This window comes from Rattus rattus, chromosome 4, assembly GCF_011064425.1.
Source record: "Rattus rattus isolate New Zealand chromosome 4, Rrattus_CSIRO_v1, whole genome shotgun sequence".
In the NCBI taxonomy this organism is placed as follows: Eukaryota; Metazoa; Chordata; class Mammalia; order Rodentia; family Muridae; genus Rattus; species Rattus rattus.
Window position 1 is genome coordinate 90,704,481 of NC_046157.1, and position 19,176 is coordinate 90,723,656.

Consider the following 19,176-nt stretch of genomic DNA (forward strand, 5'->3'; position numbering starts at 1 on the left):
AAAGGAAGATAATCACGATTACCTGATTAAGAGCAGAAGCTGGTCATCATAGACTTCATCTTTCTTTAAAAACGGACCACTTACAATGCTTTAGTTTTAAAGACATATATACACAGGTAGTGATTCACTTTTCTGAACTGGATACTTATATTTTCCCCATAGATCAAAACCAGAAGCCCCTTTTATTCACATGTTTACACTGTAGACTGACCACACGAAGCGCTAGCCCAAGGTTCATGACATGGTATTATTCTGCTGAGGAATAGCATTGTATTCACAGTTCACAACAGTTACCTTGTTCCGGAACCCAATTCATTCATTCTCTTAATCACAATTCCATATGCATTTTTCCAGGAAGAATCACAATGACAGAAGGGATCCTTACCCACTTATGGTATGTCTTACTGTGGTGTTAAGGATTTATGAAGTAGCTACATCATATTTAAGTTTTCTACTCTGCAAGTCTCCTGCTTAAGGAAAAAATACAGATGCCAGAGACGTTTTAGATGTTGGTAGTAATCCATACAAAGTCTAGGTCCAAGGGACACTCCTGACCCAGAGCCTGACACGGGATGGCTCTGCCCATTGCGCACTCTCACAACACTCTATTAGGCAAAAGACAAGGATCACCTCCAACAGTATCCAATGAAAGCAGTTATTGTGTTTACTTTGTTCTTTTACGATGTCTCATTTCCTTTTTCTTCTTGAAAATAGGAGAATTCAAGAAACACAAGTCTGTAAAAGGGTCCCCTCTTCTTAGCTTCCTGTAAGTAAAAAGAGAGAGGGAGGGAGGGAGAGATCGAGATCTTAGGCATGATTATAAATATATGAGTTTGAAGTCAGCACAGGATTATTCTAAGAATATGCCAGTCTTAGTGCTCAGGTATGATCCTCTCATGACTAAAGCTCTGCCTTCAGTCCTCCCACGAGAGTCATTAAGGATGAGTCCACACAATACTACTTACGAATTGAGTGTCGGCTCTTTATAGCTTATGATGGTGGTACTCCTGCGCAGAGACACTGCTGGGCTGTCTTCATGCCGTTTTGGAGCCAGAGAAAGCTTCCTGCTTTTCACTATAGGACGCCGCAAGCTATTGGTGACATCCTTTAGGCCTCGGTGAGGTGACTCTTGAGTCTCAGGTGGGGTACCTATGATACAGTATTTATTGAATATGAACCAGTGGATAAAAACCACGGAAATAAGGCTGTGGTCAATTACATATTGTAAACACATACAATACCTGGCACTCCATGATCACTGATTAAAAATCTTTCTATTGCTTTTTCTTTTAATCCAGGTAGTGTAGAAACTATGATATACATAAAGCAACGCTAGCTACAACAGGTTGTTTTACTAAAACTCAACTTTCTTCCCCAAAAGCTTAGAGGTTAGGAGTTGGTTTAAAGCATGACATGGCATTTTAGTCACACTTTAATACTTAGAATCATCAAGGCACCAGTCTCATTCAACACTAAAGTTTATAACACTGCTGGAGGTCCACTGATCACAAAAGTCCTTCAATTCATTCCATTAAATACACAAGAACTCTCAATCAGTCCACAAAGACCAGGTTAAAGTGTATTCCTAGTGGTGATAATGTTAATAAAAATTCAGATGTCTCTTCCACCATAAACATCTGGGTCCTTCTATCCCTGAGATCAAGAGGTCTCTCCCACCATAAACATCAAATTCCTTCCATTTTTGAGATCTAGGAGTCTCTCCTACAATAAACATCCAGGTTCCGCTATCCCTGACATCTACTTGCCTCTTAAATCATGAACATCAAGGCCCCTGTCTCAGAGCTACATCTATATTGGGAGGTAGGTGCCCTATGCACAGTGAGAACACTGTAAGAAAAATCTCCAATGGGATAAAAAAGAAAACTGGAAAACTAAATTATAACTCTGAGATGATTTTAAGCTAAGCAGCCACAAAGTATCTAGGTTTCAGTCCCCATAAATATATATGACTCCAGTCTTAATTGTGTAGAGTACCTTCAAACAACAGGATTAGACCAGCTGCTGTATTCTAGAATAACATTTCACAAACTCTAAGTATTTATAACCATGGGGAAACTTGTAAAGCTACCTAAATTCTAATTCAAGAGATAGGATAGAACCTATATTTATGGTTGTTTTCAGGTAATGCTGGAAGTCTGGGGTCAAACTACTTCAGTATTTGTTTTGTTCTTTTCAAAACTTCTTATTTTCAAAAGAATACAAAAGGTAACAGTAGTTCAATGAAGGCCTATGTTACTCAACTTCAATAATTATCGTTTGCCAATTCAGTTCAATTTATTCTATCATCATAGTATTTTTATTTAAAGCAGAGCGAACATATTTATTAAGAAAAAGAGAAGCAGCCACTGAAAGTGGAAGAAATACCCAGGATGTATTGTTTATAAAACAGAGTCTTGCAAGCTACACTGTCCAGCTGCTCAACTGGGAAAGTTGATTCATTGTTTCAGGTTTAACAGCCCGCTAAGCAGACTGGGCAGGGTGACTGAGCTGTTACATTGTGACAACATTTGGGAGGTGATAGGACTCCACAGCCTGGAACTATTGCTACAGGAATCAAAATTCCCAAAGGAGAGTCTTTGTGAGTAGGTGCCGGCCACTTTGATAATAGAAAAGGAAGAATTTCTCAGCCAAAGCTTTCAGCAGTCAGATGACACAAGAACTCCTTGCTCTCAGAAGCTCACCGTCAACGAGAAAAACAAGTTATGGTTCCTGTTAAATATAAGTTCATTAAAATGGAGTTTGTTTTTCATTTTCCAGATGATCATGAGTACAAAGGTCTTTTAATTCAAACCAACTACAACAACCCTGTCATCTCCTCACACTACTCAGAAGTTTCCTTTTCTGATAGGCATCTGTCTGGGAAGTAACACTGTAAGATTCACATTTGTCTGAAGTAGGTTGGAACAAAACAGCCATGTTTCCATTTTCCACCCCCTACTGTTTAATCAGGCTGTAACTTCCCCAACAGAAAGACAGATGGGAAGTCTCTTAACTTCCTCCAGAGTCACAGATGGTAGGTACAGCATCTATGATCACATCCCCATGAGGGACAACTATTTAGCAGCGACATTGAAAACAAGGCAGAGAGCAGTGTGCTTACCAGTGGGAGCTGTGGGTGGCAGCACCTCCTCCACCGCTTTCTCGTCTGGGTAGGTAGAGCCTCTTTTAGAGCGAGGCCTGGTAACTGGTTCCTCTGACCCCGTGTAGTCTTGCAAGCGCTTGTAAGGAGGCAGATAGGGGTCGTCGTAGTCAGACTCGCCCTCAGAGGTACTGCATGCACTCACTTCTGAGTTGATGCTGTCGGTTTCTCTATTGGAGCCATCCTTCATTTTTTGTCGGAAAGGGGTGTGGTGAACACGTTCTTTTAGATTAAAATCGTAAGCATCACTGGAACCAACACACCCATCCAGCGAATTCGGGGGTAAAGTCCGCTTTTCTTTGCCTTTGCTGCCCTTACTCCTCAATGAGAAGTTTGACTTGCATCTCTGGTTGGTTCTTCTTTGCTCTGCTCTTCTTTTTTGCGCTCGTTTATGCTTGATCTCTTTTTGTTCAGGTTTAGATGATGAAATGGCTTCTTGTGGTTTAGTAATCTTTGCTGGGCTAATCAGTCGAGGGCATAAGTTAATTTGCTCTTTGTTCCACAGATAAACATTTTGTTCTACATTGTCAAGCCTATGCAGGGTTACAGTTAGGTCTTTACATCTACTTCTTTTAACCTCCAAGGACGGCTCCTCTCTTGAACTGGCTTTACTTACATTACTGAAGTCTCTCCTTAAGTGCTGACGGGAAGATACAGTTCTAGGTAAGACTTCATCAGTAGAGTTGACTTTATCCGAATCAAAATCACAACCCAGTGTCTCTGGTGTAGCAGTAGGACTTGCTTCTGAACATTTAAAACACAAATCAGAAAAACAATGTTATGCTTCAGGAGTCTGCATTCTAAGAATATTAGAATTCAAAGTTGCAGCAGTTACTCAATGGTTTCTCTGTACTTACTAAAAGTAAAGAAAAACCTAGACGGCTCAACATCACCATCTATCTATTCCTCACTGAACAACCGACAGCTTACATCAGCACTTACAAACACAGTTGGAATGAAATCCCAGAGGCATGGAGCTCGTACTTGGGAGACAGATGTGATCAAATGAGGTCCAACTTGGGCTACACAGCTCTAGGACTGCCTGGGCCACAGAATAAGACACTATCTCAAAATAAGAACTGAAGTCTGGTGCCAGCCTTTATTATCAACATTTTGAGTTCAAGGCCAGGTCTACATAGTGAGACCCTGTCTCAAAAGAACAAAACAATGCCCTCAACATAAGCGAATATCCTCACTATGCATGCACTTTAAGAGGGGTTTTATGTGCTTCTGGTTCAAAGGTTAAAGAAGCCCCCTTTCTGTTTAGTCTGTGAACACAGAGAACCTCAAAAGCCTGAAGTAGGAAAATATATGGGAGCTAAATTAGTTTTTCAAAATGACCAAGATTAGGATAATTGTTAATTAGGCCTTTCAGATAAATATAATCGGTATTTATAGGAACAGCAGGGTTTTCATCTGGCTTAGATTATTCAAGTTTCATCCATGCTGGGAAGCTTAGAACAAAGTGGTGTCCTCTGCATTCCTTCTGTGAGGTGTTTTATTTTTCTGAGGCCACAGAAAGTGGATTATATCTCTAGACTGCAAAAGGGCTAACTAAGTCAATGTATGTCTAATGGCACAGCAGGTAACAGCTGGTTACAGCTGCAGATGCATCCACAGTTTCTCCGTACAGACTTGGTCCAACGAATAGACGTGTTGGTGTGGTTTTTCATGACAGGGTCTCAACTGTGTACTCACAAGGTCTAGAACTCTGAAGCCTACTGTTGCACTGTGCTGTATGTCAACTTAACACATGCAAGTCACTGGGCTGGAGAGATGGCTCAGCGGTTAAGAGCACCGACTGCTCTTCCAGAGGTCCTGAGTTCAAATCCTAGCAACCACATGGTGCCTCACAACCACCTGTAATGGGATCTGATGCCCTCTTCTGGTGTGTCTGAGGACAGTAACAGTGTTCTCATATAGAATAATAAAAAATATCTTAAAAAAAATGCCTCCATAAGATACAGTGTAGGTGAGCCTGTGGGGTGTTTTCTTAATTAGTGACTGATGTGGAAGGACCCAGTCCACTGTGCAGGGTGTCATTGTGAGGCTGGTGGTCCTGGGTTCTTTAAGAAAGCAGGCTAAGCAAGCGACGAAGAGCAAGCCAGTAAATAACACTCCTCCAGTAGCTCCTACTTCTTACATTCCTGCCGTGTTTGACTTCCTGATTTGATGATGAACTGTTAGATGGAACTGTGAGTGGGAAAGAACAATGAAAAACCCTTACCACATTGCTTTTGGTCATGGTGTTTCTTCACGGCAACAGTAACTAAGGCACCCACCTTCCTGAGCTGGGATTACGGGTACAGGCCACTACTCATGCTTTGCATGGATTATTTTAATCTCATGGGTAACCTCTACCTAAGATAAAGTTACTTTGAGCGGAACAACAGGAAAGCAGACTTAAAAAATAAAAAGAAGGAAATGGAAAACTTCATTAGGTTACTTGTCCACAGCGATCAGCATTTTTAGACGTTCTACCCGACATACCCGTGGCTTGGAAGGGACAGTCAGTTTCTTCAAGAGCAGTTTGCCTTAAAGAATAACAATGAAAAACAGGAATCTTAGCAATTATGTCAAAAGAAATTTAGCCTTTCCCCAGGCTACTGTATCATTTCACAATTCTAGTCCAAATCACCACATCCTGTTCCTTCCCTATCACAGAACACCCAAACACACCGACACTGCTTACATGAGGCCTGGAATTTTTCTCTTTCGACTAGTATCAACTCTCACTGGAAGAAACAAAACCAAGGTAGACAGCTCCTTCTGAAATGTGACATAGTTCAGCCTCACGGCACAGTAGGAACAGTCACTGAGTTCTTCAGGACCTGGCATCACCTGCAGGGCTATCTTTGGTATATGCTTTAATAGTGTCAACTACGGACTCTTCTCAAACTGTTTGGTTTCCTGTTTCCTTTAAAATTTCCACGCTTTTGCTTCATGAACCAATTTTCCACTTAAAACCTGTTACTGATGATTTGTAATCTTATACTTTGTAAAAATTTCCACTTTATAAAAACTAAAATATAGATTTGGTAATAAAGTAGTGGGAACTTCTAATTATTTAGAAATCTAATAAAAATCTGATTACCTCGTTTCATCTAACTTCATTTGTCAGATCTTAAAATCCGGCAGTTTAAAAAAAGACTAAAGCTTATTAATAGTGACCTGTGGTGCTAGAAATGGTATTTGTGGCTTCTTCTCTAAGAAAGGTCCAGACTTTACAGGGCAATCTGCCAAGTTCTGGAAGCACTGTCTGTCCTCACAGTTCGAGAGGGAGTGGCTCCTGGCACAGTGGTACAGGCCAGGGGGCCAACATGCACAGCACATGGGCAGCCCCAGCTCAGTGGCAGCACCGCCAAGGTTGAGGCCTACACAGAGTGAAGCCATATGCTATAGCTTTCCTAGTTTTTGTTGTTGTTTGTTTCAAGTCAAAGTTCTGTAGTCCAGTTTTGTATCTTTGAATGTCCTCCTACATCAGTCTCCTAAACACTGGGAATACAAACTCAGTGTGATGTTCTGTATTTTATCTAAAGTATTGGATCTGTAGGTATATTTTTTAGTCAAAATCACTGAGTGGCCTAATTAAGAGCTGCATACTTCATGCCAGCAAAGAGAAAAAGAAGTTTTCTCCAATGAACCTTCACCAGGTATATTAACTACACTCTAGGGCAGGCCTCATGCCCAGGAGGGTGACAAGTAGAAAATAGACTCAGTAGATTCTTGCCTGTTTGTTCTGATTCTCATTTTTGTGTTTCTTGTTTTTTATTTTTTTCTCTCTCTCGAGAATGAACATAATGTTGGTTGGGCAGAGAGGATTTAGGAGTTGGGGAAGGAATAAATGATCAAAATACATCGTATGAAAAAAATGTTTGATAAAAAGAGATGGGTAATTTCATACATATATAATTTAATCTCCATAGTCCATGAAAGAACATAAAATATAAGTAATCAAAGAGAAGAGATCAGCATATGAATCTGGAAAAATAGAACTAACAAGGAGAGGTGTGGTATTTCACTGTATTTTTTCCTGCTAAATTGGACAGTTTTTAGGACTAGAAAAATAACCTTTTTAATAATGACTCCTAAAATAAAAATAAGACATACAGAAAAACTCGACTGAAAGAAAACAGTTGAAAGCCTTGGGAAATTTCTAACTCTTAGTTGTTAAAGCAACTGAACAAAAGAAAAAGACAGCTCTAATTTTCTATATAAAATAGTATTTTAGTATCAAAAGTATACGCCTAGTAGAAAAAGCTTCAGATTATAGACACGAATAATGACAAATCCTTTTACAAATAGATCAGATTAATAGAAACAATAATGAACTTGGCACTAACTGTAAGGTCTTCACAGACAAGTCCCTGGTCGAATTGTCAAAGTCCCTGGTCATATTTTCACTGCTGGAGACCACTTCTGAGGGATGTTCTTTCCAGTTCTGCTAATATATTAAAAGAGAAACAAACAAAAATTCCTCACCATCGTAAGTATGTAGTGCTATGAAGTATTCATATGCATTCTGCATTGTGAATGTCTTGTTGAATGAACAAATGCATTTGCTGACAGAATTCTAACGGCTGAAACATCACACTCTGCCTCTCACAAGTCATATTCTAGTGTATGTTACACCCTGCCTCTTAAAGCTTGCATTTCAGTGTACACCACACTCCGCTTCTTAAAGGCGTACATTCCAGTGTATAAAAAGAAATTTTAAAAACAAATCAGCAAGATAGGTCACGAGTAAGATCACTTGACATGCAAACCTAATGAGATCTGTGGAACCCAGCACAGAAGGAAAGAATCCACACGGAAGTTGTCTTCTGACCTTCCCAAGCACACTGTGGCACATGTGCCTCTCGTCCCAAATGAAGAGATACATGTCCGACTTTTTCACATGGAAAAGTGCTATGAAGGCAACAAGAGAGGGATCGAGAGCAATTAAAGTAGAGAGCTCTATTACGTAGGGATGCTGACCTAAAATATGAGAACTAATCAGCTGTTGAAGAGCAGGAGGAAGAGAAAGCAGTGAAGCAGGAAAAGGCCTGGTAAGAAAATAGGTCGGTGTGGCTGAAACACAGAAACTGAGATGGAACGGTGGGAGATGTGCATCTAGCAGTCAGCCAGCAAAGAGCCCTCAGAGCTCTGAGTGTGATAGGAAGGGTAGATCAGTCTGGCTTACATGAAGCATGGCTCAGAAGGGACCCAGGGTGGAATGTGTGACAAATCATCACAGCAAATGGAGACGGGAGACGAGGTAGGACTGGAACTGGCCTCTAGTGGTAAAGCCTGAGGAATGGCTCCATTAATAAGACATGCACAACCCAAGGGGTCTGTGGCAGATTCAGAGTTAAGCAACTTGCTAAGGAGTTTCTGACCAGAGTCCCATCCTTCTCAACATTTAGTAGAGGAGAATACTGGGAAAAGACTGCAAGCATTGGATGTGGATGGAGTGATGACGGTCAGCATGAGTGAGCAGGCTACTTCACTGAGATGAGGAGCAGCTGAGGAGGAAGAACTGGGCACAGCTTCATTTTAGCCTCTGTTGCTGAGGCAGGAAGAAAATCAGGGTAAGGCTAGCTGGGCTTCAGACTGAGTTCTGGGTTAGCCCACGCTATATAGAGAGAGCATGTTTCCACAACCAACCATACAGGGAGAAAGGCAGAAGTGCACAGCACACTTGAGAACTGGAAAGCGGAGTTGTGCTTTGTATAAAGTCTGTTTGAGATGCTTTTTAAAATCAAGTAGTAGCTCTGAGTGTGTACATCTGCATCTTAGCTTAGGCTTTGATAGATGCATTTGGTTAAGCTCCAGAAGTCAATGATATAACCATGGTAGGAGCTAACGTGTTTGGGCAACAAACATTTATAAATAAGGAAGCTGCCAACACAGGAAACTAACAAAGAACAGCAAGAATGTAGGAAGAAAACGCAGGATAAGTCTGATGGCCAGAATTGGACCAATATTTTTAAATAGAGAGGCTGCATATCACTACAAGGTTTAGAAACAAGGGCAAGCCAAACTTGGCAGCATGCAAATTTTGCTGATCTTGACACATAGCAACAAAGTATAGTAAGGACAGAAGCTATGTACATGGTTTAAATGAGACAGGGCTTTACTATACAAGCCTGGCTGGCCTAAAACTAAACTCCCTATGTAGACCAGGCTGGCCTTGGCACTCACAGAGCTCTGAATGCCTCTGTTTCTCCAATGCAGGGATTAAAGGTGTGAATACCATGCTTGTCCCCCTTTCGCTTTCCCCATTTTTCTTTTTAAAGTTTTGCTGTGAGGGAGAAACAAAGAAAAAAATGGATGGAAACCTGACCAAGAGTTTCTACAGACACTACACCTCTTAAATATAATACAAATATATCACATATAAAATATAAAGATTTACTATGAACAATGCTCTACTCAATGATAACCTGATCAAGGAAGAAATAAAGAAAGAAATTAAAGACTTCTTAGAATTTAATGAAAATGAAGGTACAACATACCCAAACTTATGGGACACAATGAAAGCTGTGCTAAGAGGAAAACTCATAGCTCTGAGTGCTTGCAGAAAGAAACAGAAGAAAGCATATATCAGCAGCTTGACAACACACCAAAAAGCTCTAGAACAAAAAGAAGCAAATACACCCAGGAGGAGTAGAAGGCAGGAAATAATCAAACTCAGAGCTGAAATCAACCAAGTAGAAACAAAAAGAACCATACAAAAGATTCAACAGAACCAAAAGCTTGTTCTTTGAGAAAATCAACAAGCTGGATAAACCCTTAGCCAGATTAACCAGAGGGCACAGAGAGTGTGTCCAAATAAACAAAATCAGAAATGAAAAGGGAGACATAACAGATTCAGAGGAAATTCAAAAATCATCAGATCCTACTACAAAAGCCTACATTCAACAAAACTTGAAAATCTGCAGGAAATGGACAATTTCCTAGACAGATACCAGGTACCGAAGTTAAATCAGGAACAGATAAACCAGTTAAACAACCCCATAACTCCTAAGGAAATAGAAGCAGTCATTAAAGGTCTCCCAACCAAAAAGAGCCCAGGTCCAGACGGGTTTAGTGCAGAATTCTATCAGACCTTCATAGAAGACCTCGTACCAATATTATCCAAACTATTCCACAAAAATGGAACAGACGGAGCACTACCGAATTCCTTCTATGAAGCCACAATTATTCTTATACCTAAACCACACAAAGACCCAACAAAGAAAGAGAACTTCAGACCAATTTCCCTTATGAATATCGACGCAAAAATACTCAGTAAAATTCTGGCAAACCGAATCCAAGAGCACATCAAAACAATCATCCACTATGATCAAGTAGGCTTCATCCCAGGCATGCAGGGATGGTTTAATATACGGAAAATCATCAACGTAATCTATTATATAAACAAACTGAAAGAACAAAACCACATGATCATTTCATTAGATGCTGAGAAAGCATTTGACAAAATTCAACACCCCTTCATGATAAAAGTCCTGGAAAGAATAGGAATTCAAGGCCCATACCTAAACATAGTAAAAACGGGACCCCCGTTGAAGGAATCTTAGAAAGGACTGAAAGAGCTTGAAGGGGCTTGAGACCCCATATGTACAACAATGCCAAGCAACCAGAGCTTCCAGGGACTAAGCCAATACCCAAAGACTATACATGGACTGACCCTGGACTCTGACCTCATAGGTAGCAATGAATATCCTAGTAAGAGCACCAGTGGAAGGGGAAGCCCCTTGGTCCTGCCAAAGACTGAACCCCAGTGAACTGGATTGGGGGGAGGGCGGTAATGGGGGAGGATGGGGTGGGGAACAACTATATAGAAGGGGGGGGGACGGGGTTAGGGGTATGTTGGCCTGGAAACCGGGAAGGGGAATAACAATTGAAATGTAAATAAGAGGGGGCACCCGACTGCTCTTCCAGAGGTCCTGAGTTCAATTCCCAGCAACCACATGGTGGCTCACAACCATCTATAAAGAGATCCGATGCCCTCTTCTGGTGTGTCTGAAGACAGCTACAGTGTACTTATATATAATAAGTAAATAAATCTTTAAAAAAAAGAAATGTAAATAAGAAATACTCAAGTTAATAAAGATGGGAGAAAAAAAGATTTACTATAAAACACAGGAACTACTAGAAAATGTTAGTGCAAAAGAAACATGTTTTAAAAACTTCCCTTCTTTGTCTATACATATTAAAATATTTACTTATTTGGTAGCAAGGCATGCAGAAGCATGTGTGGATATCAGAGGACAACTATTGTGTGTGTGTGTGTGTGTGTGTGTGTGTGTGTGTGTGTGTGTTCTCTCTTTCCCCCACGTTGAATCCCAGTGTCTGGACTTAGTTCATCAGGCTTGCATCAACGGGTGGCAAACACCTTTATCCAATGATGTTTTTGGTTCCATATCTTCCCTTTTTTCCCCCACAATTACTTTTGCAGCACTGGGGATGAATGAACTCAGGCCCTTATGCATTCTAGACAAGCATCCCACCTCTGAGCTGCAGACTCAGCCCAAGGAAACCTTATACTAAAACATCTTAACCTGTTCATGGTGCACTTTAACTAGTACTTAAGATGGTGGAGGCAGGCAGACTCTGTGAGTTTGGGGCCAGTCTGGTCTACACAGTGAGTTTGTGTACATATTGAGATGCTGTCAGAAACAAACAAAAAACATTAAGTTCTCAACTACTGAAAAGTCAACCTTGAACCAAAGCACAAGTATAGGATGGTTCAGAACAAGTGATCGCATACATGTCTGACAGGAAAATAAAGTGAAGCACCTCATTTTAAATGCTAATGTATATCAGCGACTAACCAGTAACAACATACTTAACTGAAAATCATCAAGAGTTGGCATTAAAGGCACTAGAATAATAGAATTTTCCCCCTACTTTTTTGGGCTTATGTCATTAAGTAGTCACTGAATACTGGTTCTTCTAATTTCAGCAAAACCTCTGGAAAGTAGGGGCTGGAGATATGGCTCAGCAGTTAAGAGTGTGAACAGCTCTTTGGAAGAACCCAAGTCTGGTTTCCAGCACTTATTTCAAGTGGCCAAAAATGCCTGTTCAGGGAGGATCCAATGTCTCTGGTCTCCACGTACACATGCATATACTCAAATGCATGTACACACACACACACACACACAGAGAGAGAAAGAAAAGGAATTGTTTAAAAATGGAATAAGCACCTGGGAGATTCAGATACCATTAGGTTTATCCTGTAGTAACTGACTGAATAAGAGGGAAAAAGATTAAATGTTGAAGGAAAACAATCTTTAAGAAGTAATCGAAGTCTTAGAGAAATGTCATGAAATCATACATGGGCTTCCAAAATCTCTTCTCGAGATGAGGCCTCACTGTGCAGCTAGGTTGGCCTATAACTGGGGTCTTTCTGAGTTAGCATGCTCAGTTCTGGAATCACAGAATCAGAGGTATGCATGACACTCAGGAAGAAATAGCACCTTTTAGAAAGACAACTGTCTTCTATATTGTTCATATATAACATCTACGTGAGGGTACACGTATGTATGTTACTTATTTCTATGTAACACCTTAAGTTATTCTCTGAACTCCACACACATCACACACACACACACAGTAAATATAATGAAATATTTTTTAAAAAATGACTCTCCAAAGAACACTTAGAACACTTTCCACATTGAATAGGCTTATAAAGCTGCACTGCAATGGCACGCTACATAGAAAGTCTTGTAGTGAATATACCTGGGCACCTTCTTCACGTTGTCGGGAGGTTAGCTTCTCTTTCAGTGTACACAGCTGGCAGGTGAGGTAGTAGCATTCTCTTCTCAGCTGTAGGATGATATCCTGTGCTTCTCTCACTTTGGATTTCTCATTTTCCAAAGCCAAAACTAGCAACCTGTTGTTATCTTGGTAATATTTTAGTAGTGTAGAAGTGTTAGCTATAAGATAAAAATGTCAGGTATTAAATCTCAACCTAGAAGGGGAAGCAGGGCTTAGAGACATCTCTCAATGGATAGAAGTGCTTGCTAAGAAATTGATGAGGCCCACAGTTCAAATCCCCTAAAGAGCCAGGTGTGGTCCTGCACACTGGTAACTCTATGTACTGTGGCAGGAGGGAAGGGAAGGTGTTGAACATGTGTGGAGATAGGAGAATCTCTGGGGCTCAACTGGCTGACATATTCATGTTCAGCGAGAGACCCTTTGCAGGGGAACAGGGCAGAGATTCTCCTGAACTTCTGCTGCAGCAACACCCCCACCTCACCCCACCCCACACACAGAGAAGACTGCACACTACACATACAAATGCCACACTTACAAAGTAAGAAAGCTACAAGAAGACAACACAAAAATCTTACTGGGTACTTGGCACGGTGCAACAATAAAGGATTTGCGTTTGCCAACCTCCGCCAGGTTTTTATTCCTTTTTTCTTTCATTCGCTTCTTAATGTCTTCAAGAGTATCTTGAAAGGACCTTTTCTGACACCTTTCCTTAACCATCTTTGTCTTTGAATTAAAAAGAATGAACACTTCTCAGATATTTTCAAACATAAAATTTAAGAAAGAAAACACAGGTTGTTCAAAAGGAAGGGATTACGAAAGACTAAATTGTAAACTTACTTCAAAAGCAGTAATTTTGATTTTTCAGCTTAGAAATATTAATAGTCAGGTGTTGTAGAATAATCCAAGCTACTAAAAGGCTAAGGCAGGTGGATCATAGACTCAAGCTTGGGCTACATAGTGAAACTCATCTAAAACAAAACAAAAGCCTAAACAAACAAAACGATAGAAAAAGATGTTAGAATCAAGCCATCATAAGAAAAAAAAATCCTATAAAATGCCATTCATATTTTTGCCATAATCTTATCTTCTACTATTTCATAGAAAAGTATTAAATAATTCCAGAAAGTATCAATTATTCATCTTATGGTAAATACTCCTTGGAGGTGTACAACATTCTAGGCTCTATGGGAACTTATTATTTGGGGACAGGATATTGTTGTTACTCAGTCTGGTTTTGAACTTAAAAGCTCTGATGTCCTTCCTACCTCAGCCTTCTCAGTAGCTGGGACCACAAATGTATGAGCCATAAACAGGCTTACTTTTCTTACAGTGTTTATAGCCAACCTTTAGTGTTTAGGATTACAGTATTAGTTCAGAAGCAATTTTATATATATATATTTATATATATATATATATATATATATATATATATATCTGGGTTTCTGTTTGGCAGCTTTTCTCTAGTAATTTTGGGGCTGAGAAAACACGTATTCATGTTAAGAACAATAGTGTGCTTCAAGCAAAATAGACTTCCAGGTCTCAAAATTGTAAACTGTTGCCAACCACGATGTGTGCATATAATTTGCACAAGAACTATCTTGATTCATCTCCTCTTAGTTAAGTATTTTCTTGAATCTTGAGTATTTTCACCAGGACTTACTTTCCTCCACGCATAATGAGGCCTTAAATAGGTACTGTATATCTTATCTAAACCCTTTTATTCTACCAATGTATGTACGATAGATTTGGGGGGGGGCGTTCAACAGAATAAATGCAACTACTTTTTAAAAGAACGGGTGGGTTGTGTAAGACAGCAAACCTATCACCATCAAGTTTTAGAAGTATGCACTGGAGACCTCTGAGTGACATACAGAAAGAATAACTGATGGAGTTAAAGTTGATTACAGCTGGGGTTGGGGATTTAGCTCAGCGGTAGAGCACTTGCCTAGCAAGCGCAAGGCCCTGGGTTCGGTCCCCAGCTTCGAAAAAAAGAAAAAAAAAAAAAAAGAAGTTGATTACAGCTTGTGAGCGCGCGCCAGCACAGTGGGATGGAAACCGGGCCTTGCGCCCGCTAGATAATAATGTCAGCAGGCCACATCCCCTCCCCCTGCCCCTATCTGACACTTTAAAAGCAAAGCCATATCTAAAAAGGGTTTGCGACTACGGAGCAAAAGTGGGCTAGAGCAAAAGCACTGTCTATTTCGGGGTGCTCGCTTTCGCGAAAGGAATGCGTCCTCCCGTCGGATACCTCCATTATCGCCGCCCGTACCGCTCCGTACCTCGGCCACTCAAGTCCGGGGAGTCGATGCAGCCTCCGGCTCCGCCGCGCAGCCCGCAGCTACGGCCGCCACATTCGAAATCCTGCGTCGCGATTATCCATTGGCTGGCCGGGGGCCATCACGTGACGCTTCGGCCCGCCCTCCTCAGGAAACGCAGCGCCTGGTCCCCGGGGCATCACGTGACGTGCCTGCGCACGCGCAGCTGTGGCTGGGTGGGGCCGAGAGGGGTGGAGTCACGCTGGAATTGAGGCCTTTGTGTGGGGCCCGCCTTCCCGAGGCGTAGTCGCCTGGCCCATTTGAGATTGGGTCCTGTCAGGGTGCATTCCTAACTTCCTGTTAGGCCTGGGGTGTTGATGCTGGCCCAAGGGCCCAGCCCTCAGAAGGCTAAGGCAGGAGAATGACAAGTTCGAGTCAAGCCTCCGATGGAGCTCGAAAGATCAAAACATCCTAGTGGGGCTGGTTAGTGCGCCCAGGGCCGCTCAGCTCTCGTGCTCAAGGGCGCACCCGTGTGGCAAACGTCCACCCAGCATGCCCAGGTCCGCGCTGGGCTCAGGGAAAGGGCAGATGTGAGAGGAAGGTTCAACCCACACAGGCGAGTTCTGCCGGTGGACCTGACTGATTCAAGGAAGAAACTCCAAGTGAAAGTGACAGCCCGATCCGGTCCTCTGCGCTTACTGAAGAGATTCAGTCATTTTAGTGCAGCAGCAATGACTGAATTAGAGGGTTGAGTTGTACAGTAGAGGTTAAGGAATGCCGCTCAGGGCTGGGATCGGTTTTTTAAAGTGCTTTCTGGGGAACAATCTAATCTTTATCAGTTCCTGAGAATAGTCAAGGAATTGGGTTTAGGCATGATGGGGAAAGTTCAGCAAGGTCACACGTCAGTCATGTACTTACTGTGTAGTTCTTAGGGCACACAAAGAAAATGGGAAGGGGGAAGGTGGCAGCAGGGAACCCCACAACAAGAAATTCGAAACCTTGACAGTTGAGTAATTGCTTCATAAGCCATGTCCTTGGCAGATGTCTTGAGCAAGAAGGTAGCTAGATATACTTAGTATAACAAAAGTTATAATTTATTATGCTGAGGGTCATCATATAAGGTGTATACTCTGTCTTGGAACTTACTATATGGCCCAGGCTGGCCTCAAATTGAAACAAATCCACCTTCCTCTGCCTCTTAAATGCTAGATTAAAGATGCCCATCTCTTAAAAGTTTTTTGGTCTGTTTATTTGGCATTCAAAAAAAAAATGGGTCAAGGAAGGCTTTTTACACAGTCCGAGCAGACTTCAAACTCGTGATATTGCTGCCTCCACTTCTTTAGTGCTGGCATTACAGTCATGCATCACCATGCATGGCTTACAACATAGTTATTCTAATACTTGGTTTAATTTTTTTTCTTTTGAGATAGTGTCTCTCTGGGTAGCCTTGGCTGTCCTGGAACTTGCTTTATAAACCAGGATGAGCAGAAACTCACAGAAATATGCTTGCTTCTGCCTTCCAAGTGCTGCCATTAAAACTATTTTTTTTTTTAAAAGAAAGATTCATTCAGAAATGTGGATATGATCCAGATGTTAAAAGCCCTTGTTGCTCTTGCAGAGGACCTGAGTTTAGTTCTGAGCACCCATGTCAGGAAGCTCCAGGTGATCTGATGCCCTCTTCATGGGCACCTGTGTATAACTCTGTGGCATACATGATCAGACAGATCATACATATATACAAAAATAAGAATAAAAGACCTTTAAAAGATTCTTGAATAGCTACCATGCTGTGCGCTGTGCATTAATTTGAACAGCATACAAATGTTAGAAACTTGGTGACCTCAAGTTTTAAGTAATTTGTCAGAACCAAAATGCAGCAAAGTATCAAAATGTTTTGGTACTCACTTATATTGGTTCAGTCCTTTCCTTTGCTCAGCAGTCCCAAGCTGTGGAGAACCTACATAAGTGTATACAGTAGACAGACAGGCTGCAGGAAAGTCCTACTTTTCAGATTGCTTGTAGCTTTTGTTTGTGTGTTTTAGAAATGTATGTAAATCATTTGAAACAAACTTACTAAACCTCAGAATCCTTGCTGTATATTTCTATAGTGTGTACAGTGTGGGGTTGAATTCTCAGCCTAGTGCCAAGAATGTAAATATTTCATTGAATTTAATGCCTGTGGGAGTTTGCATATACTTGGGCTATGGGAAGTGGCACCATTCCCTTGATGGAGGGAATGTGTCACTGTTTAGGAAGGCTTTGAGGGCTCCTAGGTTCAGTGCCACTGATGACAGTCTCTTTCTGGTTGCCTTCAGATCAAAATGTAGACCTCTCATCTCCTCCTGAGCCATGTCTGTCTGCAGGGTGCCAGGCTTCCCTCCATGATGGTAATGGACTGAACCTCTGAAACTGTAAGCCAGCTCCAATTAAATGTTGTCCTTTATAAGAGCTGCCTTGGTCATGGTGTCTCTTCACAGAAATGGAAACCCTAACTAAGATGCTGGCTGTGCTGGCATTTTGTTTGTTTGCTTGCTTATTTTTGAGGATCTCATTATATATCCCTGGCTGGCCTGGAACTAGCTATGTGGATCAGATTGGCCTGGAACTCATACAGATCCTACTGCCTCTGTCTCCAGAGTGTGCGATTAAAAGTATGAACCACTATAGTGCGTTCCTATTTTGGCACAAATATGAAATCTCCCATGTAGGCTCACACGTTTGTAATGCTGTTTTAGGTGGCTGTAAAACCTTAGGATGTGAGACATAGCTGGAGAAAGTGGGTGAGTTGTGGATGACTGGTTTGGGCCTGGGCTCTCTATGCTCTCTGATCAGTGTCATGTACAAACATTTACTGCATGCTCCCACTGCTACACATCTGGTTTGTCACCATACCTTTCTGCCATGATGAACCGATAGCTTCTGAACCATCTTTCCTCCCTAAAGTTGCTTCTGTCATGTATTTCACCACAGCAACATAGAAATCTGTGACACACTGATGGGAGTATGCTCTGCTCTGTGCCAGAGTGTTCTACGGTTAAGTCTATGCTGTTCATTGTTAAGGAACTGGGTGTTTTAGATAAAAGAATGGATGTGTAGTAAGGTCAATATGTCAACTGTGAAACCAGGTACAATCTTCGGCAGGCTGACTTTAGGTCTCTCAACTTACTCAACATGATATAGACATGTTCACACATAAATAGGTGTATTCATGTGCTTATCTAACGTGGACGAGTGTTCGTTTGCATGTGTGCATGTGTGTTGTGTCTGGTACCTGTGAAATCAGAAGAAAACGGCAGCCTCTTGGAACTGGATTTATACATGAGGGTGTTGGAAAACTGGAAAACTTAGGTTCTTTGCAAGACAACAAGTGCTCTTTCCATCTTTCTAGACCCAGTAGATTTTTAAAAAAATTTGGTAGTTTTTTTTTTCCCAGAGAAATAGGGACAGACAGATAGACAGAGACAGGTGTTGGGAGGATAAAGATGTAGGGAGGATCTGGGAGGAGGTGGGGTAGAAGAAACCATGATTAGAATATATTGTATTAAAAACATTGTTTTAATAAAAATACAAAGGAAAAGTAGACTCCAAAAATTGTGTTTAGGCTTGTTGTTTCATTAACAATGCAGATCATTGGTAATATAAAAATCTACTTTTCTCTATTTGCTTTGGGGTTACATTTTCATATAACACACAATATGAGCTTATCACTTTCACCTCCTCTGTTGATTTCTTTTCTCTCCCTGCCTTCTTGATTTTATCCTTTTCCAATTCTTGAATAGTCTGGTTTTTACTTTGATGTTCCCTTTACCACCCTAAATTCCACATAGGAGTAAAAACCCATAAAATATTGTCTTTTAGAGTGTGTCATATTTCTTTTAGCATGCTGGTGTCCAGTTCCATCTATTTTCCTGTAGTGACATCACTTTGTTGCTTATAGTTGAATAAATTTCTGTTGTTTCTGTTTGATCTACACACCTATTAATAGACATTGAG

General features: G+C 41.1%; 1 protein-coding gene across 1 annotated transcript; it reads right to left on the reverse strand.

The window, feature by feature from the left end:
- Positions 1-655: 655 nt before the first annotated feature.
- Sgo1 (shugoshin 1) lies at positions 656-13,892 on the reverse strand. Its single transcript, XM_032899704.1, is given in 8 exon segments — positions 656-764; positions 966-1,149; positions 3,122-3,904; positions 5,651-5,694; positions 7,504-7,604; positions 12,890-13,086; positions 13,504-13,651; positions 13,766-13,892. Coding segments are annotated over 7 exon segments (1,560 nt in total). The 5' UTR covers positions 13,646-13,651; positions 13,766-13,892.
- Positions 13,893-19,176: the final 5,284 nt, after the last annotated feature.